Source organism: Lissotriton vulgaris, chromosome 9 (assembly GCF_964263255.1).
Source record: "Lissotriton vulgaris chromosome 9, aLisVul1.2, whole genome shotgun sequence".
NCBI classification, from domain to species: domain Eukaryota; kingdom Metazoa; phylum Chordata; class Amphibia; order Caudata; family Salamandridae; genus Lissotriton; species Lissotriton vulgaris.
In genome coordinates, this window is record NC_141697.1 from 1,218,032,212 (window position 1) to 1,218,059,159 (window position 26,948).

Here is a 26,948-nt window from a genome sequence, read left to right on the forward strand (position 1 = left end):
TCTCCCCGACCCGCTCCTTACATCGTGCTCCGTGAGTGCTGAGAGCGCTCTGCGCTTCTATTCTGCCTGATATCTGTGTGCTGTGCCATTTTTAATATTTTAAATCTGATTTGCTCTTTATTTTATATTGCTTTCAGCGTGTTTGCTAATAACTTCCTGGAGCACCGGGGACACATTGGGGCTTCCTGCACTTAGAGGGGCTGTGCTCGATTCTTTCCCTGCCCCGCCCCGGTCCGACTCGGCAACCAGTGCCGTTGAGCGGAAGGCGGGACAGGAAGAGCCAGTCACCCCACCCCAGCCTCTCGCACGGTTAGCGCTCTAGTTCTGCAGCAGGCAGAGCATTTAAGGCAGCGAGGAGCAGCGGGCACTTGCGGTAGGGAGGACGGTGGCAGAGTCTCCCCGACCCGCTCCTTACATCGTGATCCGTGAGTGCTGAGAGCGCTCTGCGCTTCTATTCTGCCTGATACCTGTGTGCTGTGCCATTTTCAATATTTTAAATCTGATTTGCTCTTTATTTTATATTGCTTTCGGCGTGTTTGCTAATAACTTCCTGGAGCACCGGGGACACATTGGGGCTTCCTGCACTTAGAGGGGCTGTGCTCGATTCTTTCCCTGCACGCCCCGGTCCGACTCGGCAACCAGTGCCGTTGAGCGGAGGGCGGGACAGGAAGAGCCAGTCACCCCAACCCAGCCTCTCACGCGGTTAGCGCTCTAGTTCTGCAGCAGGCAGGGCATTTAAGCCCTCTCGTCGCCCAAGCGCGCAGCGGTTGCGCGCAGGGGAGCGCCTTAGACGCGCCTTAGACGCGCCTTAGACGCGCCGGAGACGAGCCAGAGAGGAGCCCGTCTGTGCCCGTCCGTGACCGAACGGGGCCTGGGGCCATGGCCCCTACATCAGCTGCGCTTAACCGTAACTTAGCAGAAAGAATAAGGTACTCCCCTTACGAACTATGTATTATGTGGACTACACCCCACATAGGCTGTGTACAGGATTCATGGCCACTCCCTGAAGGCCCGTTCTCGTGCAAAATCTGCAAATTCCAGTCTTACCCTAGTAAACACTTACTAGACAAGGTGTTACCAGAGAGCCTTAGAACCAGGTCCCTTATAGGGAACAGTATCCTTTGCAATGTAAGATCTCTGCCGAAACACTACTCAGAGGTTTGGGACTTGATACATTCTGCCCTCCCTGATTACTGTTTCTGTACTGAGACCTGGCTCAAACCCCATTTGGTCCCAGCGATTACTCTGGGGACCCCTCTGGGATACAAAATAAAGAGACTGGACCGCCCTGTTAAGACCGGCGGTGGGGGTAGCCATTATTTATAAGGATACCTCCACCGTCACCATCCTGGACCTATGCAGTACCAGTGATATCGTAATCCTGGTCTTCAAAATCAGTTCCAATTTGGAGACCAGTTGGAAGAGGGCATTGGTGTATGCAGTGGCACAAGGTGTCCGTGGAGGCCTTTAGAGACATCTTTGTTCCCCCGGACATTTCCACTTCGGATACCCCGGATATGGCCCTTTCCAAATACAATGCTGCCCTGAATACTGCAGTTAATCTTATTGCCCCTTTAAGAGTCTGTAATCAGCGGTCCAACCGCAGGCAGGAATTATGGTACTCTGATCTACTGCGTGCAGAAAAGAAAGTATGCAGGAAGTTGGAGAAGACCTGGAGAAGCTCCCATACTGTAGCAGATAAATTTCGCTACCACTCTGACATGAGATCTTATCACAGAAACATCAGAGCTGCTCGTAAAAACCATATTATTTCTCAACTACTGAGGCAGGCAATGACCCTAAAATACTTTATCAGGTTCTCCGAACCTTCACTAAGCCTGTAGCTTGTGAAAGTCCAGAGACGGTGTCCCAACAACTGTGTGATGACACGGCTGGGTTCTTCTCGAATAAGATCGACTCTATCTACCAAAAAATTGCTCAATCTACTATTTTGGTCGATACTAGTGATTCCTCTCTAAGCCCTCAGCTCGAGACTGTTGAATCTGGCCCCACTAAACTGTCCTGCATTCCTGAGATCAGTTTGGACAATGTTAATTCACTGATTGGCACCATTAAATCGGGTTGCCCGGCGGACCTTGTTCCTGCCCGAGTGATGCATCTCATAGGGAACATTCTTAGTCCTACTATTCAGATCCTGATTAACCGCTCGTTATCTGAAGGCTTAGTTCCATTGGAGTGGAAAAATGCCCTGGTCAAGCCCATTAGGAAAAACACCTCCGTCCCTTGGTCTGATATGTCCAAATAGAGGCCCATCTCCCTCTTGCCGTTTGTCGGCAAACTGATGGAGAAACATGTCAACCTTCACTTCTCCAGTTTCATTGAGCAGACCGGATGCCTGGACCATTCTCAATCAGGGTTCAGGCCAAAGTATAGTACCGAGACTGCTCTCCTTTCGGTCACGGATACTATACGCATGTCCCTGGACAGGGGTTTGTCTGTGGTGTTGGTGCTGTTGGACTTGTCGCAGCATTCACCACCATATCACATACAATTCTTCTAAGAAGACTAGAGGAGATCTGCCCTGGCGTGGTTCACCAGCTTCCTCACAGAACGTACCCAGCAGGTGAACATGGGCACCTTCAGTTCCAATCCTTCCAAAATCACTAGAGGAGTCCCGCAGGGCTCCTGTCTCAGCCCTACGCTATTTAATGTTTATGTTGCCTCTTTGGCTAATATTATGAGGTCTTACGGGTTTGTACCCATTTCATACGCCGATGACACTCAGTTGTTGTTTACCCTTAAAACCTTCACCCCTGCGGTAAGGCAAGCCTTCTCGAGTGGCATGACGGCGGTCGCCAGTTGGATGGCCAACAACTTTCTCCAGTGTAATGTGGGAAAGTCAGAAGTCATGTTGTTCGGGGTAGCTAAAATCTTGTGGACTCCTGACTGGTGGCCTACTAGCCTGGGAGAGGCCCCCTCCCCTAAACAGGTGGTGGAAAATCTGGGGGTCCGCCTTGACCACGACCTCACACTTGTACATCACGTCAACATCACAGTGGGGTCTTGCTTTCATGTCATCAGCCTCCTTCGGAAGGTGTTCCCTCTCCTCCCCGACAGCTCGAGGAAGACCTTGGTTCAGGCCCTCGTGTTGAGTCGCCTGGACTACTGTAACGGTCTTCTCCTAGCGGCCAATGAGGGCGTTTTAAACAAACTCCAAGTAGTACAGAACACCGCAGCACGCCTGGTGACAAATGCCCCTTCCAGAACTCCATCCCGGCCCCTTCTTAAACTGCTCCACTGGCTGCCCATCCGGAAACGGGTGGAATTTAAGACCTGCTGCGTGGTGCACAAAAGTCTGCATAATCTAGGGCCGTCCTATCTAGCTGACAAATTTGTCCATCATCGCCCCTCACGTAACCTGCGCTCTAGTAACCAGCTGTTACTGCAGATTCCCCGATTCAGCAAGACCAGACAGGGAGGACGTGCCCTCTGTAATGGCTCCACGTCTGTGGAACAACCTTCCCTTCTCCCTTAGGCAGTGTACCAGCCACTCAATCTTCAGGAAGAGTCTTAAGACCACTCTGTTTCAGTACTAGAGCCTACCTCTCCTTGCACCCTCCGACAGCACTGCGCGGAGATACACCTTCGGGTGTGATTCCGGCGCGTTACAAACCTATAAATAAATAAATAAAATAGGCACGCCGAGTGCCTGTTCTGGACATCTGTCAGGCTGCAACTTGAGCGTCAATCTTTATGGTCATGAAGCTCTACTGCCTTGATGGCCACGTCCAATGGGGAGGGTACTTTGCCCATTCGGTCCTGCAGGATTTCTAGTTTGTTATTTTACAGGCCCACCACCTTGGAAGGTACTACTTTGGAACATATTGACTAGGTGAAGAATCCGCAATTCGCATTATCCACAAGAACAAGTTACTTACCCTTTAGTAATGCTGTTTCTGTTGAATACCGAACTGCAGATTTCTCACCACCCTCCAAACTACCATTTTATGGAATGGGCTCTTGTAGCTCTCTATGAAAAGGTCTCATTTTAGAGATGTGCTTCTGATCACATATGAATATCCGCGCCCAGTGGTGCAGACCGAATCAAGAAAGAACCCGAATTCGGTGCTCAGGGTTGGGGCATGTATGTGGCTCCTGTGTCACTTCTGGGGCAGGACAAAGAAGAACTGCACAGCGTCACCTACTGGCCCGCGGAATCATTGCTGAGGAAAAAGCTCTAAATCCAGTTTGGTGCCTGGGAATATTTGCGCGGTGAGGAATCTACGGGTTTATAGAATATTCACCAGAAAGAATGTTACCAAAGGTGAGTAACTTGTTCGTATGACTGAGATTCCGCCGTTCTAGCCTGTTAAAGGAAATCAGTCCACTTATTCGATGGGTGACGATGATAATAAAATTTCATATTCTCATCACTAAGTGGAATTGGGTACACAGATGGACACAGCTATAAAGGCTCGTCTGAACTGCCCTGTTGAGTCCTCCACTGCCAAAGAGACTTTAAAAAAATATATATATAACATCTGATTTGAGGATGAACCATTTCCTTCAACCACACGACATGCTATCTCTTGTGATCTCCGTTTGGTTCTATCTAGACAAGCACACAATGTTTTTGGAAAAAAAACTCTTGAGTCTTTGGTCTCCTTTGATGTGAATGTCCTTTCATAGAGCACTTCATCCTGGTGGCTGTGACATCAGACCATAAGTGAGTAATGCCTTTTGCACCTCACCATTCAGTGTAATCCTACTTTCATTCCAGTGGTTTTGCCAGATTTAGTACATCCTCAGACATTCGTTCCATGTATACATCCCTTCTCAAGTGAAGGGACACCACACAAATAGGATGTCAGACATGCTTTGCATGTATGCCTTGGGATAAGGGATCTGTCTACTTCTGAATTTTCAGGACTTTTCCTAATGTTGCTGGCAGCCATTGAGGCCGCCGTTGGCACTGGTAGATGGAGTGCATCTTGTATGAACTAATACTACACTCTGTATAGGGTTGAACCTCAGTTCAGATACAGTGTGATCTGACATAAGACCAAGTCGCCATGGGGGGCATTCTGAAGAGCACCTTCCCAGTCATACCCTTACATATTGTGCTGACTTTATGCTCCAAATTTTCTCCCAAAACAAATACTGAATGTTCTAGTCCAATTTGTTTGCCTAGTGATGAATGGACATGGTCTTCTCTGTTGAGTTGAGGGGATAAAGAGTTGCTGCAACGCAGCGTGACATTTGCATGGTATACCTAATAAAGCAAGAGAGTACACAGTCAAGACCCCTGCCTTTCCTATTCATTTATGGGCAGAGTCCCTTCTCAGATGGCCCCCAGTTAGGAATAGTTGCTTATCTTTCTGTACCGGCTCGAACAGCCCAGGAGAACCTGCAGTGTTCATGGTGCAGATTGCGGTGAATACGTTCAGGTGCCAAGTGCCAAGGAATAGTTTAACATTTGACTCTGTAACCCACGAGGAGCGGTGAACCAGTGCTGAGATGATCATGGATCGTTAAGATTCAGTAGAGGAACTTTTGAGGGTGACCTAACTCCCAAAATAAAATAGGACAGAGTCCAGGGAATACTTGGTACCATTGCTATTGCTGAACAGAAGAGCGTTCCTCATTAGCTTGTCAGCGAATGTTGTCCACAGGAAGTCCCAGACGTTCCACCATGAATAACACCGCCCTAATGCAATGAGACTTGGTCTTGCTTTGGAGAACATTTCCAGCTGCTGGTAAAATTATACCAAACCACATTCAAAAGGTGCCGACATTCTGTGTTCACTGTAGGAAGGGCTTTAAATACTCGGTACAGCATGTGTGTTGCAGCTTTCCATTTTCTATGTTAAGATTGCATTTGCCTTGCTCAATATCTTCTAAGTGGCTGGCTCAACACTTAGCAGGTATGCAGTGTAAAACCACATAAAATCCAGCCTTTGTTACTCAAATGACACCCCTAAAACCTGTTGTGAGTATAAATTTGACTTTTTTCTAGGAATTTTCTTTAGGTACATCATGAACAAAAGGCCTTTTATAGCTCCAGTTGAAACGTAAAAAAATTGAGTCAAAAGCACATAACTTGTGTGTGTTAAACAGTACAGCCAAAAATGCAGTGCTTGAGCGAGTTTGGTCTTGCAAGCCCTACATTCTCGAGATAGAAAACTGATGGCTCTGCAGGTTTGTCCCCAGAGAGATCAAGCCCCTGACAGTGAAGGATAAGTCGGCTTACTTCCCTAACTGGTGCAGAAGATGCATAAAAAGAATCCACTGAAGATGCATAAAAAGAATCCGGTTATGGTCTTGATGTGATCGGCATTCGTGCAGTCTCTCTTTAGCAAAAAGGGCTGGAAGAGAATTCCCTCTCAAGACTGCATATGATCGAGTCTGTTCTGGAGTTGGTTGATGAGCTGTTTTGGCAGCAGGATTTGATGGCCTCTGGGTCATCGGTGGGCACCAGTTCGATATTATTTCTTTCTGTGATGCAGTTCATAAACATAAATGGAGAAATCCTCTTCTCGGAGTTACAATGGACTTCACCCAACCTCAAAAGTGGCTCCTCGTAGAAGTGCCAACACTGCAGGCTGATATCAGTTTTTCTTTCCGCTTCTTCTAACCGGGATCCACAGTGCTGCCCCTCCTTGTTACTCCGAAACAACTTTTGAAGAGTGTGCTACGGGAAGAATCTCCCACCAAAAAGCATAGGATTCAAACTGTACCGCAACTGCAGGAACTATGTGTCATCTGGCTTCTTTGCTCCCACCATGCCTGTTCAAAAGTCTGCATCTGACGGCAATGATGACTTCGAGTGATAGCTCTGCTAAGCTGGAGTGGTTAACCTTCAGTGACCTAATAGAATGTTTCTGTGCCTGTCTTTGGAGCACGGAGCGGTGGAGATGGTAGAAGATCCAACGCCAGGGAGCCACCACTGGGTGCTGTTTGTTGATCTGTGCATTCCATTGGCACAGCCTTTGTGGAAATGATGGTATTTTCAGCACCTTAGTGAGGCTGTAATCTTCACAAAATACTAATGAAAGTTGTTTCTAGTCTGAAAATCATTGTGATATCAGTAACTGAGAAATGTGTTCTACAGAAATAGGCAGCTGTACTCAGAGCCTAAAGGTGATGGAAGGAATGAAGTGGCTGGACTTAACAACACCTGTGGCTTAACGTCATTACAAGGCGGGAAATTTTGTCCGACTCATTTGGGACATCCCTATATTGTTCTTATTTGGAGGCTTGCCTTTACTTAGGGTGTGAAAGGTCTAAAAGTGCAGCCAATTGAGGTATTTGACAATTAGCCAATAGTTTGCATTTAGGGGCAAGTGACCAAACCCTGTATGTTCCCTTCGGAGAGGATGTTGAGAACTACTTCTCGCTCTCTTAGAGAAAAGGCAGCTTCAGCACTTGAAAGTTCTGGGCCAGTTCTGAGGACACCTAGGCCTGTATTGGTGACGGATTTTGTTTGAAAAATCACCTGGTTGGTAGTGGTGCATGTGTGCTCATGAATGAGGAAGGCCTAATGATTCTTTCACTTGACCACCCTATCCAGTAAAACATGGCAAACTCTAATTTACTGATGTCTAGTTTGGTCAGTATTAATAGCAATTATGCCAGTAAATTAATGGAGAATGAAAGAAAATAGTAGAGAATGCAGTAGATCATTAAGCCACGGTTTTGAAGGCACTGTTTAAGGATGGTATGGACTTGGCAAATAATAAATTATTCAGTCAGGTTTCGAATTTACTACGTGGCTATTGCATGTACGTATAGCATACGCATACCCTTACACAAAATCTAGGACAAACTTGTTCTCACCAGACTATAGAAATCTAACATTTCAACTCACCATCTTCACCTACGAGAATCCCAGACCAATAAAAGCAGCCAGACCACAAAAGGACTATGGACAATAAAAACATTCAGCTGTACCTGTGCAAGTATCAGAACAAACCGTAGTTAAAACCCAACCCCCTGTCTCTGCTTCCTTTTTCAATCGAGATCCCAGAGCTGCAGACTAATGCTCAGAACCTGGCCAGTTTTTCATGGCGGTCATGCCATGCTGCTTTTATCGACATTAGCTTGTGTGAACAAACTTAACCATTTTATGCATTAGTAGTAAATCCTCTGTTAACTTGCTGTGACATGGGCATGTATGGAAACTGCCATTGTTAAATCGGTTCAGTTGCATCTAATACTGTAGAAAAAAATACTGTTTACTTTTTTCGTTTGTATTTGGCATTACTAAACTGAATATCTGGACATGCATGGTCAGGGAATTTAAAGGTGCTAGAACGCAAATACAATTGACGAGGCTGAAAGCATCTTTTGAAATGAATATAATATTTTGTCAGTTCATCTTTTCACAGTTCTGATTTTCAATCACGATGCACGTTATCACCTGCTGTTCTTCTGTGTAACTAAACTCTCCCCTGCTTTCAGTTTGAATATCAGCAAGCTCAACTCGAGGCTGAGATTGAAAACCTCTCATGGAAGGTGGAGCGAGCAGACAGCTATGACAGAGGGGTGAGTAACTAACCTACAAACAAACCATAGAGAGCTTGGTGCAAAAAAATTCTGGGATTAGGTCAGCAATTGTGCTGTGGTGACGTTTCGCTTCAGGCAAGCTGCTGCAGCCTCTAAATGTTTTAGTACCTGGTTCAAAGGTGCCTGTGGTTGATTTTAAGAATTAAACCAGTATGTGAGATTACAATAGAAAAGGTCTTGAATGCTGTAATAAGTAGAGATTTCACTCGTACTACTGGAAAAATGCTGTAGACACTTATAAAGCTAATTTGTCTAAGGTTTTTGTGTCAAGTATGAAGTAATTATTTAAGGGATCTGCCTTCCACATATGCTCATTTCCATAAAACACAGTGTTTCAGTGTCTAAGGGGATTTAAAATGGAAACAGTATAAGTTCTAATGAGAATTTCTGCTGGAGACGAAGGTCCCACGTTATTCCTTTGCTCCCAGAGAGGTTCCCACGAGAGATCAGATAAATGTTTAAAAGAATTAGGATTTTCTGTTGGGTATCAGCCCCAAGGGTTCTGGGTTTGAGAAATACAGAGTCAAACTAATTAAGTGTGGGAACAAGATGCACCTGTGGCTGTATAGTTTTTGTTGCGTAGGATGGATAAGGTTTTCTGACACAGTTGACCATTTGAGCAAGAAAATTTGTTGTAGTTCACATAGTCTACGATGTTGACATAGAAAACCTATGCCAATGACTAGGTTATGTCAAATTTCCTTTTGACAGGGATATAGGGTGGTTGTTTTATATGAACTTTTGTAGCATACCAGCTTTTGCATTGCAAAATTTTTCCAGCATTCTAGAGAACCATGGCAAGTCTGCTGTGGAGTGGTAGGTTTCCAGGGCGATGAGGGCAAGGAGTGCGGGTTTTACAGTAGCGTCAGTTCAGAGTGATTGGCATACATGGTTTCAAAGTCAGTACACTCTGGCAAGGAGCATGAGCATTGTAGTTTCTGACGGATACTTCTAACTGCAAATTCTTCCCTTTAAAATATCCCTGATCCACCAGGCAGGATCTAGAGAATTTTGTAGCATTACTCCCACATGCAGATAGTTGGCAATTTGTGGCTCCACATGGACTTCATCACACCTCAAAAGTGGCGCCTCATATAAGTGGCAACACTATAGGCTGATGTCAGTTCGTTCCTTTCTGCACCTTCTGATCCATATCCGGAGTGCTGCTCCCTCCTTGTTACTCCAAAACAACTTTTGAACAGTGTGCTGAGGGTACAATGTCACACCAAAAAGGACAGAATTCAGGCTGTGCCACAACTGCAGGAAGCAGGTGTCGGTCACAGGCCTTTGATGCCTGGGCTCTGGACAGAACTCAGATTTGTGTGATAAATGTGCCCTAACAAACCCAAAGATGATTCAAGAGTGGGAGTTAATTTGTAGGTCAGAGAACACAATATATCTCTGGGAGAGGTCTTGCTCCCAAGTCCTGTTCCTGTGACCGTTCCACTTTCCACTCTTAATTCTTTGCTCTCTAGGTTCAATTCCAAGCGCAAGCATAGGAAAGCGAAGCATGACTAGTCTAGCCTTCAAAAAGAAAGTGCAAGGGCATCAAAAATTAAGTTGCACTCCTTTAAAGTCTCTGGCATCTGAACTGACATTTGGTCCTAATTGCCCTAGTTTCCTAAGCTGCCCTTGACACCGCAGCAGATTGAGGTTTTCAAGGAGTCCTATCTGCAAATTTTCAGTGTGCTTCCAGGCCCTTACCAACTCCGGTACAGATTTCCATGCCAGTACCAACGCCACCACCTCTGATTGATGATCTGGGGCCGACATCTATGTTGCATCCTGAGTTGGCTCGCAGCACATCTGGTGGTCATGCAGACTGACTCTAACCAAATGCCTCTACTAATCGGCAGAGGGTTCATTTTCTTTTTGGTTCTGACTCTGGTCCAATGCTGAACAGGGTGCATCTCTGAATACTGATGATGGTGAGCGTTTGCTTGCTCCCCCTCTCATTATACTGACAGTGGCTTACACCTAGATTTGCATAATGCCAGTAGGCATGATACCTCCCCGGAGACCGAGCTTGACTTGCCACTTATGTCATCAATGGAAGAAAGTGCCTCCCTTGCAGTCGTGGTTCGAAGGGAAGCCGAGGTACTAGAATTACTGCAGCCCTCTATTGAAACTAAATCAAATGTTTTGACAAATTGTGCAGCTTGGGTCAGCAACATCTGAGCCCTTCCTCCCATTTAATGATGCCTTCAAAGCTACTCTGATGGCTACCTGGTAAAAAGCATGTTCTTCCCCCAACTGTTATTCACAAGGTGATCGGGTGACATAGACCTGCACCCAGTGACCCAGATTTTTTCACCAAGTACCCTACTCTGGAGGGTCTTGTTGTACAGGGCCTTTCTCCCTGGTTGGCTACCTATCACATAAGACAAATGCTCTTGCAAATAGTTCAAAAAGCCACTCCTTACCTTTTCTCTGCTCCCGACCCAATATTCCTCCCATAGCAGAACGAATTTTGAAAGTGCATCTGTTCATCCTGTTATTGAAGTACACCTGTTGCTCTTCAAGTGTGCCATGGAGAGGACTGGACTTGGAGGAAGGTAGAAGTTGTTCCTGCTGCTTTCTTTTACCAAAAATAGATTTGCTAGATTTGTCACTTCCAGAAGTGAACGCAGCTACAGAGCTGCTCTGCAAGATCCCATACTCATAGTCTTATACTTCGAAAATCTGAAGATGCATGCAACACAAGTGCATAGTCACGAGACTGGCAACAGGCTACTACCTAGTAATGTAAGAGGCTAAGTTTTTTAGACAAAATGTTGGTGTGGAAGCACCCATGAAAAGCTGCATTGCTAACTCTCTGGAACAATTAATTGGTTATGACAAACATCTGTAGGAAGAAATGGAAGAACTACTACAACATTTGCCAGCAGTTCACAGAAACGGGGCACCAGATGTTGTGACTGAATGAAAATAAGTTTCCAGATGATGATTCCTTAAAAGGAGTTGCAGGCATTTAGTAGATTTGGAAAGCATTTAATGAGAGGGAGGTGATCCAGAAACTCGCTTACTCACTGATTTTACTATCTCTGATGCTTTGATACAAGACTTTTTCCTTGATGCCCCTTCATATGACGTTGAGCACTCTTTTTTACACTTTCTTACTAGTGAAGATTGACCCTGCCCCTCCTCTAAAGAAGTAGGGTTCTGATAGATACATCTGCCGTGTGGATTCCTCACCTTGTGAATATCCCCCTTGCGCCAGCAACATTCGGAAATTCTTTTTCGTAGCCTCGCGCCGACGTGGATAGGACGTCACAGAGACACGGCTCCGCTCGCGACTCCGCTGACGTCACCGACGCCTACAATAGGCCCACGCCGGCGTGATGACATCAGTTCCCTTTTTTCCGCGTCGTCGACGCTAACGGTTATCGGGAATCTCTGTAGCCTTTTGGTACCTTGTTGCCATTCTGTTGGTTAATTCTGCTTCTCTGTATCCAGTTTCTTCGTAAAATGTCATCTAAGAAGACCGGATTCAAGCCCTGCAGGGAGTGCGGTAAAATGATGTCCATTACCGACCCCCATGAAGACTGCATCTGGTGCTTAAGTTCCGACCATGATGTGGAGGATTGTTCTTCATGTCGGAAGATGAATCCGAAGGCCCTGAGGGAGAGAGAAGCCAAACTTCTGGTTGCGAAGGTGAAAGCTGGAAAGGAGAAGTCGTCGAGGTCTCGTTCTCGAAAGGCGAGGTCGAGGTCCAGGGCGAGGTCGAGATCTGCTTCTCGAGAGAGGTCGTCTTCGAAGTCGGCGTCGGATCATGTTTCGAAGTCGAAGAAAAAGCACAAGAAGAGGAGACATGAGTCCCGACGCCGGTCTGGTAAGGAGTCGGGCTCGAGGTCGAGGTCGAGGTCACCGAAGAAGGTACGTTCGAAGGTGGTTACCCTCGAAGTCTCCGAGCATGAAGGTGAGGCCTCACCATCTGAGTCGCGTGGGCGATCTCCATCTCCGGCTCCGAAAGCTGCCCCGGTTCCGAGTCCGTCTCCGGCGCCGTCCCCGGCCCGTGATGAGGAAGAGGCCCGGGAGGATGTGGATTCCGCGCCTGTCGAAGAGCCGAATCCGATCCCTCTTCAGGACCGGCCTGATGGTTTTCAGCCGCCCTTTCCCGCTCCAGGCCAGGACCCTTCTGCGTTTCTTAACGCAATGTATGGTGTCTTCTCGAGGGCATGGTACCCCTCTGGTGCGCCTTCGGGCCCCACGGGTCCATTGGCATTCAGCCTGGGAGTTCCTCACTCCTATCCTCCGGCTCCGTTTATGCCCTACATGCCGGCTCCGGCGCCGCATTGGCATTTCCCGGCTCCGCCGAAGTCGTCGACGCCGATTCCGACTTCGCCTGCTCCTGGTCATCCTCGAGGGCATTCTTCTGTGCCGTCGGATTCGATACCGGCGCCGGCCCCGAATCCGTCGAAGCCGCTGGTGGATCCGGTTGCGAGGCGTGTTAAGGAGAGATCCAGAAGAGAAGCACAGCGCCTTCTGGAGGAGCAGAGTTATATGGGCTCTCAGTCTGACGTTGAAGAAGGTGAGCTAGAGGAGAGCTGTTTTGAGGAGTTGGCGGATTCCGGGACCCTTGATTTCTCTCCAGAGTGGGAGTTGCCCTCAGGCTCGGGTGCTCCATCTAAGGATATTCAGCCTTACCATCTTGTAATGAGAAAAGCTGCTGAGCTTCTTCAATTGACTCTGCCTACAGTGGAGTTCAAGTCAAACCTCCTCACAGAAGTCTTACATTCTCCTAATTCGGTGGTTGAGCCTTTACTTCCTTTCAATGATGCCTTGACTGACCCTATTATGGAAGTCTGGAAGAAACCCTTGTCTGCCCCTGCGGTTTCTAAGAGTGTTGCAAGGAGGTACAGGGCCGCTCCTGAGGACCCGGCTTTTCTCTCTTCACATCCTTCGCCGGAGAGCCTGGTCATTCAGGCTGCCTGTTCGAAGAAGGGTCTTAGTGCTTTTCCGCAGGTTCCTTGTGAGAAGGAGGCTAAGAAACAGGACCAGGTGGCAAAGAAGACCTTTTCATCGGCCAGTATGGCCTTAAAGTCTACTAATGCCACATGCCTAATGGGGAGGTATGTTCATGCCCTGATGGACTCCTTACGTATCCTGGCCCCTAAAATTCCTGAAGCAAGCCGAAAGGATTTTGAGGAGGTGATCAATGACACTCAGGCGGCTGCCCGCCAGGTAATTCAAAGTGGTCTGGACACTGCTGACTCTGTGGCTCGAATTATGGGCACCGCTGTTGCGACAAGGAGATCTGCCTGGTTGAAGTCATCGGACTTTTCGGCTGATGTTCAGGCAACTCTGCTTGATCTCCCCTTTGATGGCTCAGGTCTCTTTGGGAAAAAGGCGGATGCTGCTCTTGAGCGGTTCAAGGATTGCAGGGCAACAGCGAAGTCTTTGGGCCTCCAGATCAGGGGCGCTTCTTCCGGCAGGAAGTTCAGGGGCTTTGGTCGCTCCTTTCGGAATTTTCGGCAAGGCCAACAGCGGCAGCAGCAACAGCAGCAGCAGCAGCAAAATTCAATGTACAGATCGTACAGGGGAAAGCAAAGAGCGCGTCCTCGTGGACGTCAACCCTCCTCTTCCTCCACCTCTTCCAACCCCCCTGCCGCAGAAAAGCAGCCCTAGATCCGCTATTCAGGATCATGTGGGTCCGGTTGGGGGTCGGCTTACCCATTTTCTACAGGATTGGGAATCGGTTACGTCAGATCTTTGGGTTCTCAATCTTGTAGAAAATGGGTATGCCCTTCCCTTTCGGGAATTCCCCCCTGTTTACCCTCCTTGTCAAGGTTTTTGCACCCAGGAACATCTGTCTCTTCTGCAGGAGGAGGTTCTAACTCTGTTACGAAAGGGTGCGATAGAGGTGGTCCCAGAGCAGGAAAGGGGTCAGGGATGCTACTCCCGGTATTTCCTGATCCCCAAGAAGGATGGCAGGCTTCGTCCTATCCTGGACCTCAGGATCTTGAATCTCTATCTGAAGCAGGAGAAATTCAAGATGCTCACCCTTGTTCAGGTTCTTCAAGCGTTGATGGAAGGAGACTGGATGGTGTCGCTCGACTTGCAGGATGCGTATTTCCACATCCCAATCCTGAAGTCGCACAGGAAGTATCTCCGTTTCACGGTTGGGTCACAGCACTACCAGTTTGCGGTCCTTCCGTTTGGTCTTACTACTGCGCCTCGAGTCTTCACCAAGGTGATGGCGGTGGTGGCAGCGCATCTCAGGAGATCGGGGATACCTGTGTTTCCGTATCTAGACGACTGGCTGATCAAAGCGGAGTCGTCAGAGAAGGTGCTCCATCATCTGCAAGAGACAACTCAGTTGTTGTTCAGGTTGGGTTTTTCGATAAATGTACCCAAGTCTCACCTGGTGCCCTCCCAGCGCAACCTGTTCATAGGTGCCGTACTGGACACTACTGTTTGTCGTGCATTCCCTCCTCCTCAAAGGATTCGCGACATACAGGAAATGATTCCTTTGTTTTACCCTGGAGCGGTCGTTCCAGTCCTGAAGGTCCTTCGCCTGCTCGGTCTGATGGCTTCTTGCATTCTCCTGGTCAACCATGCACGCTGGCACATGAGGGCACTCCAGTGGTGTCTCCGCAGGCAGTGGTATCAGCACAACGGAGATCTCGGGGAATCGGTGAAGATCTCCAGAGAAACTGCAGCGGATCTGTCTTGGTGGAGCGTGGAAGGCAACCTGTCGCAAGGGAAGCCTTTCCATCTACCTCCATCGGTGGCCACGGTGATTACGGATGCATCCACTCTAGGGTGGGGTGCTCACCTGGGGGATCTGGAGGTCAAGGGTCTTTGGTCTCCAGAGGAAAGGTTGCTTCACATCAACCTTCTAGAGTTGCGGGCCATACGTTTGGCGCTCAAGGCCTTCCTCCCTTCCCTTCGCGGTCAGTCGATCCAAGTCCTGACGGACAACACGACCGCGATGTGGTACATCAACAAGCAGGGAGGAGTGGGGTCGCAGTGTCTCTGCAGAGAGGCTCTGCGTCTCTGGTCCTGGGTTCAGGATCATCAGATTTGCCTGATGGCAAATCATCTGGCCGGAGTTCTGAACGTACGTGCGGACAGTCTCAGCCGGCAGTTCTCTGCCGACCACGAGTGGAGGCTTCATCCAGAGGTGGTTCGTCACGTTTTTCGGACGTGGGGGACTCCTCGGGTGGACCTATTTGCCACTCGCGAGAATGCTCACTGCCCGTCATTCTGCAGCCTCCAGTATCCGATGCAAGGAGCCTTGGGGGACGCGTTTCAGTTGTGTTGGGGAAGTCAACTCCTTTACGCGTTTCCTCCCATACCCTTGATTCCTCGGGTTCTGAGGAAAATTCGCCAAGACCGGGCCCAAGTTATATTGGTCGCCCCGGATTGGCCAAGAAGGGTGTGGTATACAGATCTACTCCACCTCTCCTCTCACCCGCCGCTCCGTCTCCCTCTCAGGGCAGACCTCCTCTCTCAGATGGAGGGGCAGGTTCTACACCCCCACCTCCAGACATTGCACCTTCATGCCTGGAGATTGAACGGGGCAACCTGATTTCCTATTCTCTCACACCTGATGTGGTGGATGTCATTTTGTCTGCTAGACGTGACTCCACTAAGACTGTCTATTCTTATAGATGGTCTAGGTTTGTTGTTTGGTGTGGTGAGAATGATATTGACCCGTTGAGAGCCCATTTATCAGATGTGCTCCGGTTTGCTCTCTCTTTGGCTCAACAGGGGCTGGCAGTTGCCACAGTTAAGGGCTATCTTTCGGCACTGTCAGCTTTCATTTGCTTGCCTGATCAGCCCTCTCTTTTTAAGTCACCTGTTGTCCTGAGATTTTTGAAGGGTCTTGTAAATAAGTTTCCTCCTACCCCTTTTATTGTACCTCAGTGGGACTTGAATCTTGTTCTGACTTTTTTGATGGGCTCTCCCTTTGAGCCTCTTCATAAATGTCCTATGAGGCTTTTAACCTTTAAGGCAGTTTTCCTAGTTGCAATTACCTCGGCAAGGAGGGTGAGTGAGCTTCAAGCTCTTAGTTCCAAGCCCCCGTTCCTGACCATACATGCTGATCGGATGGTTCTAAGGACCAGGGCTGCTTTTCTTCCTAAGGTGGTGACTCCTTTCCACCTTGGTCAATCCATTACCCTCCCTACCTTTTATCCTCCCCCACACCCTTCCAAGGAGGAGGAGAGGTTGCACCGTCTGGACCCCAAGAGGGCGGTGTCTTTTTATTTGGACAGAACTAGAGACTGTCGCTTGGACGATCAACTCTTCATTGGCTTTGCTGGCTGCAAGAAGGGAAGAGCGGTCCATAAAAGGACTTTATCAAGATGGATCGTTCTGTGCATAAAGATCTGCTACTCTTTGGCCGGTAAGGAGCCTCCAGAGGGTATAAGGGCTCATTCCACTAGAGCTAAGTCATCTACCTCTGCTTTGGCTAGAGGTGTTCCTGTGGAGGACATTTGTAGGGCGGCAACCTGGTCTTCCCTCCATACTTTCGCGAAGCATTACTGCTTGGATACGGAAGTCAGGAGGGACGGCCACTTTGCGCGCTCTGTCCTTCAGGATTTCCTGGTTTAGAAGAGTGGACACCCTCCTCCGGGAGTGGGGACTGCTGTGGGACTCTATTCACAAGGTGAGGAATCCACACGGCAGATGTATCTATCAGAAGAACAAGTTACTTACCTTCGGTAACGCTTTTTCTGGTAGATACTATATCTGCCTGTGGATTCCTCACTGACCCACCCGCCTCCCCGTTGTCCACTCTTCTATGCCAGAGTTATTGTACTGTAATGTATATTTGGTTTGATGTCTAGGAAATGTTTCATTTGCTTCCTGCATTTGCTTTACACTGGGTGTTTTGCCTTGACTATCGCATACTGTACATATTGTTTTGTATATATCTACTGTCATTGGTCCGTCCGTGTGCCTCGATGGCACGGAAAAAAGGCGGAACTGATGTCATCACGCCGGCGTGGGCCTATTGTAGGCGTCGGTGACGTCAGCGGAGTCGCGAGCGGAGCCGTGTCTCTGTGACGTCCTATCCACGTCGGCGCGAGGCTACGAAAAAGAATTTCCGAATGTTGCTGGCGCAAGGGGGATATACACAAGGTGAGGAATCCACAGGCAGATATAGTATCTACCAGAAAAAGCGTTACCGAAGGTAAGTAACTTGTTCACCGCCACCTGTCTTATTCTTTTGAAGCCATAGAAGTAGCCTGGCTTCTCTGTCTTTTAGAGTTTTAGCAGAAAAAGTTCCGCAATGCTTACATTATTTTCGCTTATGATGGGATGTGAAACAATAAAGGCATTCTTTATGAGGGTCTTAAAAAATTATCTTGGTTTTCCACAGGATTTGCAAGTTCTAAAAAGCCTCTTTTTAGATTCCTCTGACATAACAGAAGTTACCTTTGAATTGCTTCTAGGGTCAAAAAACCCAAGTCTCTGAAGGGTAAAAAGTTGACTGGAGCACTGTAGACTTAGTAGAGCTCAAGGAGACCCTAACACATGGGGTGCAATTGAAAATCCGGGGTATGGTGACCCTGCAGAGGAAGAGTGCTTCAGAGACAGACCTCTCTTTGACTGAATTTTGGTTCTTCTAAAACTATGTGAATTGGCGATTGTTGTCACTTAACTCCTTCCATGCTCATGATGAGCTCAGCTCGTCATGAGGCACAGCGGAGCTGCACTCATGACGAGCTGAGCTCGTCATGAACAATGGGAATCATCCAAGATCAGCACAGGAGGGGAAGACCCTTAGCAGCCATGGAGTTAAGTTCCCTATGGCTGTCAATGCTTCTTTGTGGAATTGCTTATTATTATTAGTTTGGGCCTCCCACCATAATGCTGGGAAAGATTCAAGCATGTGAATCTATGATAGAGATCAATATGGAGGAATCGCAGTGTACAGGCCTTCTTTCAAATTTCAAAGAAATTTTATTTAAGCCCAAACCCTGAACTAGAGAGTTTTAAACACATTCTAGGACAATCTTCTTCAAAATGTTTACTCATCATTCTTACCACTATTACAATGGGATTGTATGACAGTTGATCTCCAAAGAGTGCAAATTTCCACATCCTGCTGCATCCTAATCGTTAACAGTAACTCCGATTTCTGGTAGGTTTAAATCGTTCTTTTACTTTTTGGGAAAAAGTCGACATCAAGATTTTTTTTCCTCAAAAGTCTAGCCATAGTGGCAGCTCATCTGAGCGGTCAGTTCCTGTATACCATTATCTAGACCAGTGGTTCTTAACCATTTGACTTCTGTGGACTCCTACTTAATCATTACTAACATCCGGGGGTCTCCCACTAAATCGTTATTGAAATCCAAGTAATCCGGTCTAAGCAATTTTGATGATTTGAACTGGAAAAAATACAGAACCAAGCATTCATCAAACAGATATGCAATTTATTAAATATTTTATTTGATTCACCCACAAATGTAAAACAAAATGTATGTTAATTGTAATGGCATGGTTGGAGCTTTTCTAAATTAATTTGAGGCCAACCGTTATGTATTCTGTGTTCTGTTTGATGCACTTGCACTGCTCCCACAAATCAAACTGTGGATACCAACTTAATTTTTAGCCTCCAATTTCATATTTTCAGTTTTACCATTTTCCTCCTTTATTTGAATACTTTATTAATTTGTTAATATTTAATTTTGCGGACACCCTGAGAAGATGTAGCGTACCCTAGGGTTCCCCAGATTAGGGGTTAAGAACCACTGATCTAGACGATAGGTGCCTGTCACACAAACAAAAAAAAAAGGGATATTTCTGCAATTGCTAGGTTTTTTTTCACTGTAAAGATATAGAATTAGCAATTGCATAAGACAAACATATTTAATTTCCACTATCAATTTGGTGACTGCAAAAGTCTATTCCACAGAGGAGAGTGCGGCATTTCAGAGAGAGATTCTGCTTTACCACATGTCCCAGTCTCCAAAATCGAGGAAAGTAATGAAACTGTTAGGCAGGATTATTCCATACATTGCTTCAGTACTTCATGCAATAACACGCATGTCTTTAACTGGATTGTTTAGCAAGCCTGCCAAGAGATTGGGTGTTGAGGGAATCTAGTATTCTCTTCAGAATAAAGCTCAAACTGCATATGTGAAACAGGAACGCATCTGTGTAGGGCCAGACACTGAGCTGCAGCTGATACAGCGGATACCTCCATGATGGGTTGGGGAGTGGAGCACTTGTCGGGCCTGGCAGTCTGAAGTATGTAAACTACCACTGAAAAAACACATCAGTGTGTTTAGCCTGCGGTTTTTCTAGCCCTCACAGCATTTCACACTTAACCTGCTCTGATTTTCTCTCTCTCTCTCTCTCTCTCTCTCTCTCTCTCTCTCTCTCTCTCTCTCTCTCTCTCTCTCACACACGCACACGATTTTGCATATCTGCTAAGCGGAGGCATCCAAGCCTTACCTGAATCTGATCAAATCAGAAGTGCTGTTGATATATTTTCACAAATGTGACACGCCTCAAATGGATCTAGTCCACTTCAAGGAAAATAAGAATTTTCAAAATTGTGCACACCTCCAGTCTCTGGTGAGTGCTCTATAGGGAGATTGGTTTGGGGCATTTGCTCACACCTTTCTTCCTCTCCCACTCAGTTTTAAAACCATGTAATTAAGCATTTACTTGGCGTTTAAAGAGAGCAGTCCCCCTAGGAACTGTACAACCATGATCTTGGGAGTTTGCTCCTTTTTAATCCTATAATTTCCTGTACTTGTCAAGTACTCACTTTGGAAGTGGGCTTTAAATATATCTCTTCTTTAGGTAGAGTTAGTGAGTTGAAGGCATTATCTATTGAAGAGTCTTTCATTCCAGGACACAGTCTTGCACACCCACATTTTGTACGAAAAGTAATATCTTCTTTCTATTAATCAGACATGTCAATTGCCAACTATTTTTCAAAATCTTCAAACCCAGGATGAAAAGGGTTTACATTCTCTCGATTTGAATGAGCTCCAATATCTTGCATTGACAGAACTAAGTCTGTAGGAAAAACACAACAGCTGTTTGCAGCACATGCCACACTCCATGTAGGGAAACCCATCACTGAATTGCCATGTACATTTTAAGATCTATTCTCATCTGTTATGCACACTAAGAGATGAATCCCAAGCACACTCCTTGGCCAGTATTGGGTAACATTTCTGTTATGGACATTTGCAAAGCCGCAACATAAATGTCAGTACATTGTTTCTCGATGCTATTTTGTTGGTATTCGAGCAAGAAATACAACCAGGTGAAACTGTGTTAAAAACTACTGACTCCATCCACTGATACTTTCTATCAGCCACAACATTAGGTGAGGAATATTGATTTAAAGTCTATGCTCGGTGTGTGGTCTAGAACAGATGCGTTAAACTAAACATACTACTTTCTTAAAACACGCAGTTTGCAACTTGTAGTTAGGTGGTTTGTGTGGGAGTTTGCTTCTTCTCTGCTTGTATGCTGATTGTAAAGTATCAGAATTTTCTAGTTACGTTTATATTCATTGCCCAGGTACACAAACACCTATGTGTCAATTTGGGGGTGGGGGAGGTAGAATCACTTAATCAGTACAGTCTCTGTACTGTTGCATTGTGGGTATTGCTACACATTTTTCGTGCAAACTCAAAACCAAAACAAACACTTTGAAATAAAAACAAGTTGATGTAGTCCGAAAACATTAAAATCCTAGGAGAGTCTACCTCATGTGAATGTCCTGCACTACAAGCTGCAAATTGAGTGTCCTACTTAAACAATATTTTCTGAATTCACATGCTGTGCATCTATTGTGCCATCAAGCGGTTGGTTACGGAATCGAGTTCAAGAAAACCATTGAGGAGGGAAGTGTTATCCAGGGAGGACCACATGACGAGACAATGCAGAGGGGAGGGGCATCTAAGGAATATGGAGAACACCCCTTTAAAAATCTACCCTAACTGCCACAACAAGTTCACGGAGGTAGATCCACACAACTGGTGTAACTTGCGCCTCCCAAAGGATCACAACGTGAAGCCGGTGCTGAATTCGTATTGAAGACTTCACACTAGATTGAAACAGCGGCTGGCACGCTACACCATGGTCGGTACCCACATACCACAAGAATCCCTTAACGACCCGTGCCTCTCCAGTGATGATGAGGAAAATGTTGAAGGATGAGCCAGCTCAAGGAGGAGAGTCGGACGCCAAAGGGAGCGATTTCGAGATAGCAGAAGCCGCGAAGAAGGGAGCAAAGGATGCCTATAAGACCAAGCGGCAGAAGGTAACAGAATACCTTAAAGCCCCGAGAGCCATGTCTGCGTCGAGGTCGAAACAGTCGACCGAAGATTGGCACAAACAAAGTGCTGCATGGGTCCCGACCAAAGGACACCGATGGTGAAAAACCTTGAACCAACCCTCGACAACAGTAGTCTGAAAGGAGAGAACAAAGGAAAAAGACAAGGCAAAGAACTCTATAGAAGTAACCCTCCTTAACACCTGACACCAAATGCTCGCTCGAAGTCAAGAGGAAAAAAGGAGTCTGACCACTCCCTGAAGAGATTCCGCATCCCCATGAAACCCTCAGTCGAGCGAATTAGGTGAAGACCTTCCAGACATTGAGACGTCCTCAATGCCAGAGCTGTAACAAAAGGAGCAGAAAGACCTCTTGTACTACAAGAAGGACAAAATCTACACGATGGAGAGGCAGGGCCAGTTGGACAATGAATGGCAGGATCCTGATGCCAAATCCCACCAGGAGGGTGTCCACAGCTATCCCTTAAGGCCTTCTCTCCTGGATGATCTGTCAATATACAATGGACTGATCTAGTGGGTGGCGGACATGTATGGGGTCCAGCTTGAGGAAGAGAGTACAGAATCATGCTTCCTCCTCGTAACCCTGATGCCATCACAGAAGACGACCCTGTACCTTCCAATGCTCGCCAGCATACTGGACTAGAGTAAGGCAACTTTCAAGGGACCTCCACAGCCAGATCGTTTGCTCCTTTGAGCAGACAAAAAATATGTAAGCATTCCACTTAAGACCCCCAATACATCAAGGTGAACGTGCCAGCAGATTCCATCATAGTAGCAACAGCCAGGAAGAGGAATAACGCTCCCATGTTAACCGGCCCACCACAGGAGGAGGAGATCAAAAGAATGGACCTGGTGGGTAGAACGATGGAGAAGGGAACAGCGACGCAATGGAATATTGCAAATTCCAATTCACTCCTCAACAGGTACGGCCACCAGCAATGGGAGGAAATGGAAGGACTCATGTAGAATCTTACGGAGGAATATAGAAAGAGTGAAAGCAGTGATCCAGAAGAGCAAGAACATCGCAGCTCCTGTCTCAAATAGGCACTGGATGCTGCAGTCACCGCTAGCAGGCAGATGTGGAAGGGTACCACCCTCAGGAGACATGCATGGCTCAGGGTCTCTGGATTCAAGGCTGAAGTGCAGGCATCCGTCATAAACATGCCTTTCATAGGGAAAGCCCTCTTCGGGACTTCTGTGGATGAGACCCTCCAGCAAATTAATAAGGACAACAAGACCGCCAAGGCAATGGGGGGGCCTTGCAATTCGAGGATCCTTCAGGAGATGGGGAACCTCCAACAGGCAGGGAGGATTCCTCCAGGAGGGGTGGTCAATCACCTCGGACAGTTGGATCTTAAACCTATTAAGACATGGTTACTGCATAGAACTCACCATTACACCACCACAAAGCAAGAACCTTAATGAAACAGGAACTCCCATAGTTGCGACAAAAGGACCTTATAAAAATAACGAGCCCTAGAGAGAGTCCCTCCAAGGGAGGCAAGCAGTGGCGTCTACTCAGCGTACTTTCTAGTGCCAACACATGACTTAACACTGGTACCTCAGATACCTAAACTAGTTCATACAAACTCAACTCTTCAAAATGGCATTGCTGCAAGAAGTAATCCCACTCATAATGAAGGAAGATTACATGACCACCCTAGACCTAAAAGGTGCCTACCTTCACATTCTGATGAACCAGAGGCACTTTGATTTGTCTTGGACATGGTACCCTTCCAGTTCAAAGTGCACCCTTTGCCATAAAATCCACACTAAGGGAGTTTACAAAATGGCTAGTGGCAGTGGCAGCAAACCTCAGAAGTCCGGGTATACAAGTCTACCCACAAAAAACTAAATTTTTGGAGCACTCAAGTACAAATAATGTCCAAATTGTATACAATCATACACAGCAGATTCTCTCAAAATAAACACTGGGGCTTTATGTAGTTCTTGTCTTTAATTTAGTCACATTCCAATCCCTTTGCCAACGCGTTTCGCCGTGGTTGGTTAACCATGCGGCTTCGTAAGGGCTGGAAATAATACAGAATATTGCATTTGTAATACATCGTTCCCTACAAATCATATTTTCAAAGCCCACACAACAACAACCAGAGTGCAAAGGAACTATTCAAAAAGTGCATTTAAGAGTCATCTCTTGCAAATAATACTTAAATTACACAAAGTATGTATATATATACAACACGAAGTCAAACACAATTCTTAACACTCAAAAGACATGTCCAAGTAATCTGTTTGTCATCTAAATATTCAGTGATGTCGTGATTTCTTATTATTAATATCCACTTCGCACCACCTCATTGACCAGAGTGTATTTAAGTCTATATAACCTATGTGTAAAATATAAAGAATGAAGCATCACATTTGATGCCAGTACCTTAGGCTACTCAAGAGTTTTTAATTCCTTATGGGGTAAACAATAGTTTTTGTTACTAATCAGAACATGCGAGGCAAGGTACCAAAACGACATTTTTCTGTCCCCAAAATCATATGTAGCCACAAATAAGTAAAAGGTCCTACCTCTCTGTAGTTTTTCACTCTAATTATCTTCTTCCGCTCTATCTAGATCAGGTCAGACACTGTTTTATGTGGGTGTATGTAGATTATGTTTGATAGTCAAATTGCTTGCCCAACGAGGTCTAGAAAAAGCAAGTAGTATTCGGGTTAATAGTCATTTGTCCCCCGTAGGCTGATTCATACCTAAATGTCTTAAAAATACCCTATATGTGGGTAATCGTAGCGACCCTTACCTTAGTTTAGTATCATTGGGTATCTCTATTCCAATAATTTGTTTGCGGCTTCAAAACATTAGATTCTGGTTTGTTCTGAGGACTAAATGTCCTGTGTAATATAAATGTACCGCGAGGCAAACTCCTTTATCTGTGAAGATCAATAATGGAGCGGGGATAAGGAACTAATACTCCTTTCTGTTATCGTAATACAACTGATACACCTATTGCAAAATATCCTCTTACCTCGCATCAAAAGTAATGTTCGGCGTCTCTCGTGTTGTCTCGCCCGTGTACAGGCGAACAGTCCCGTCTTCCGTGTCTGCGCTAATGATTTATTGCGCAGACACCGAAAAAGGACTTCACTGTCGGCTCGAATGGGCGCCATCATGGAATGGTATCACAAGCCCATCTGTGATTCGAGATGTATATTTTTAAACAAACTTAGACTCGCCCGAACGTTATCATTCATCGTTTAAACTCCTAGTCGATAGTTCAAATTAATCATCACGTCCTATTGCGCTAATAATTCAATAATTAGAAGCAATAAAAAATGTTTACAATTATTTTCGCAACATTCTTACGGAGTCTAGAAGATATTTCTTCATATAAAAGGCGATAGTTACAGCTTAATCTGATCTGTAATTAAAATAATATTTGATATTTAGTACCCACTCTGCCAAGTAAACATAGCAAATGCTCGCCTACCTAGTTCAATGCTATTGATACAAGAATTTCAATCTCTCTGTACCAGCTCCTGGATTGTTCATACCCATATTATTATGACCGTTGCACTGGGTCTGTGTTGAGACATTGTTTTCAGTTCAACGTTAAAGCTCCGCATAAAAACTCACAAAGATATACAGGATGAAAGTCAAGAAATTCTAGAGGTTTTCTCAATAAAGACAGTTGGGTGCTCAAAATGTTAAATCTCCTGTTGTCTTATGGTAATTGTCGTGTACCTGTACTGTTACAAGTAACATTCTTGCTCAATCACATCTCAAGTGTCAATTCAGTCACCCAGGAAATATTGAAGCTCCTGGTCAAAATGTATGCCATTCTCTACAGCTTTTAGACGCATGATCCACCTTGCCTCGCATCTTCGTAACATCAGTTCCCTGTTGCCCCCTCGTGGATCAATTTTACCTGTTCAATTCCAAAAAACGTAGTTTTTGTTTTCACTTTGACTTGGGCAATTGTGTACATGTTCAGCTATTGGGTATCTGATGTCCTTCTGTTTTAGTGCTCTCAGGTGTTCACTGATGCGTTCCCTCAACATTCTTATCGTGCTCCCCACGTATATTTTACAACATTTACATTTAATTATATACACAACATACTTGATACTGCACCTAATATTTGTCAATATATCATACTTTTTGCCATTTTCAATCTGAAAATCTCTTGTTTTGTCCTTGGCATGTTTACAAACCCCACAATGCCCACATTAAAAAAAAAAAAACCTTGGAATGTTGATCCAACCATGTTTCAGATTTCTTAATAGGATAGCTAGGACTTAGTAGTGTGCCTAATGTTTTGCCCCTATGGTATGTGATTTGGGGGTACGTGCCAATGTGCTTATCCAAAGTTTTATCCATTTTCAGAATGTGCCAATGTTTGTTCATGCTATCTCGTAGACTTATGCTAATTGGGGTATAGTTAGCCTGTCCGGAATTCGGTTAAAACCGAGTCTCCCCGACAACACACCTCCGGATGGAAATCAGGTGACCTGGTTTCAACCGAGTGTCACTGATTTTCATAGCTGGCATGGGCGGAGATCAGCTGTTGTGCTCTGCCGTCTGTTTTACTTCGGCCGCACCAGAGTACTTCTCACGTCTTTAAAAAGACCATTCATTTAATGAGGCTTTGTTCTGTCGCCCCTTCTCAGAGTCCCTGGGGGTGGGGCTGAGCGCATAAACATCTTGCGGTGTTGTCACATGTCTGGCAGCCGGTCCTGCACCAGGGAGCTGGGAAGCAGACACCTATTGAGCTCAAACCGGCTTCAGTCCCGTCCCCCCTCCCACCTCCCCCCCCCCGTAGTGTGTCAGCCCGGGCTGAGCAGCCTCCAGGGCACACACAAAGACACGTTTTTGGTCTGCCAGCCGCACCCGAGTACTTCACAGCTCATTAAGACCACTTACTTGTTAATGAGGCTTTGTCCGCAGCCTCCAGTGACTTTCCACAAGAGGTGGCTGGAGGCACGCCAAAGCCAATGTCTAATAATCACTTTTTACTAGAATTCCTTCTTTTTGATTAAGCACTTTATTTTGTGTGTAGTTATATGTGTTGTAATACATTAATAGTGAGCAAGATTTCATTTTGAAAACACGGCGCAAATCTTCAGACAGAAAGAAACCCTTGACCCGTTTAGCTTTCCTGATGCGTTACTTTTATTTA

The 26,948-nt window shown here is 46.1% G+C and overlaps 1 protein-coding gene across 3 annotated transcripts in view; it reads left to right on the forward strand.

Moving 5' to 3' along the window:
- Positions 1 to 26,948, forward strand: part of ARIH2 (ariadne RBR E3 ubiquitin protein ligase 2) — a 335,731-nt gene that overhangs the window by 297,131 nt on the left and 11,652 nt on the right. For all 3 annotated transcript variants that reach the window (XM_086939316.1, XM_086939318.1, XM_086939317.1), the window contains one exon: positions 8,422 to 8,505. In XM_086939316.1, coding sequence (XP_086795442.1) covers positions 8,422 to 8,505 — 84 coding nt within the window. The remainder of the gene's footprint in view (positions 1 to 8,421; positions 8,506 to 26,948) is intronic.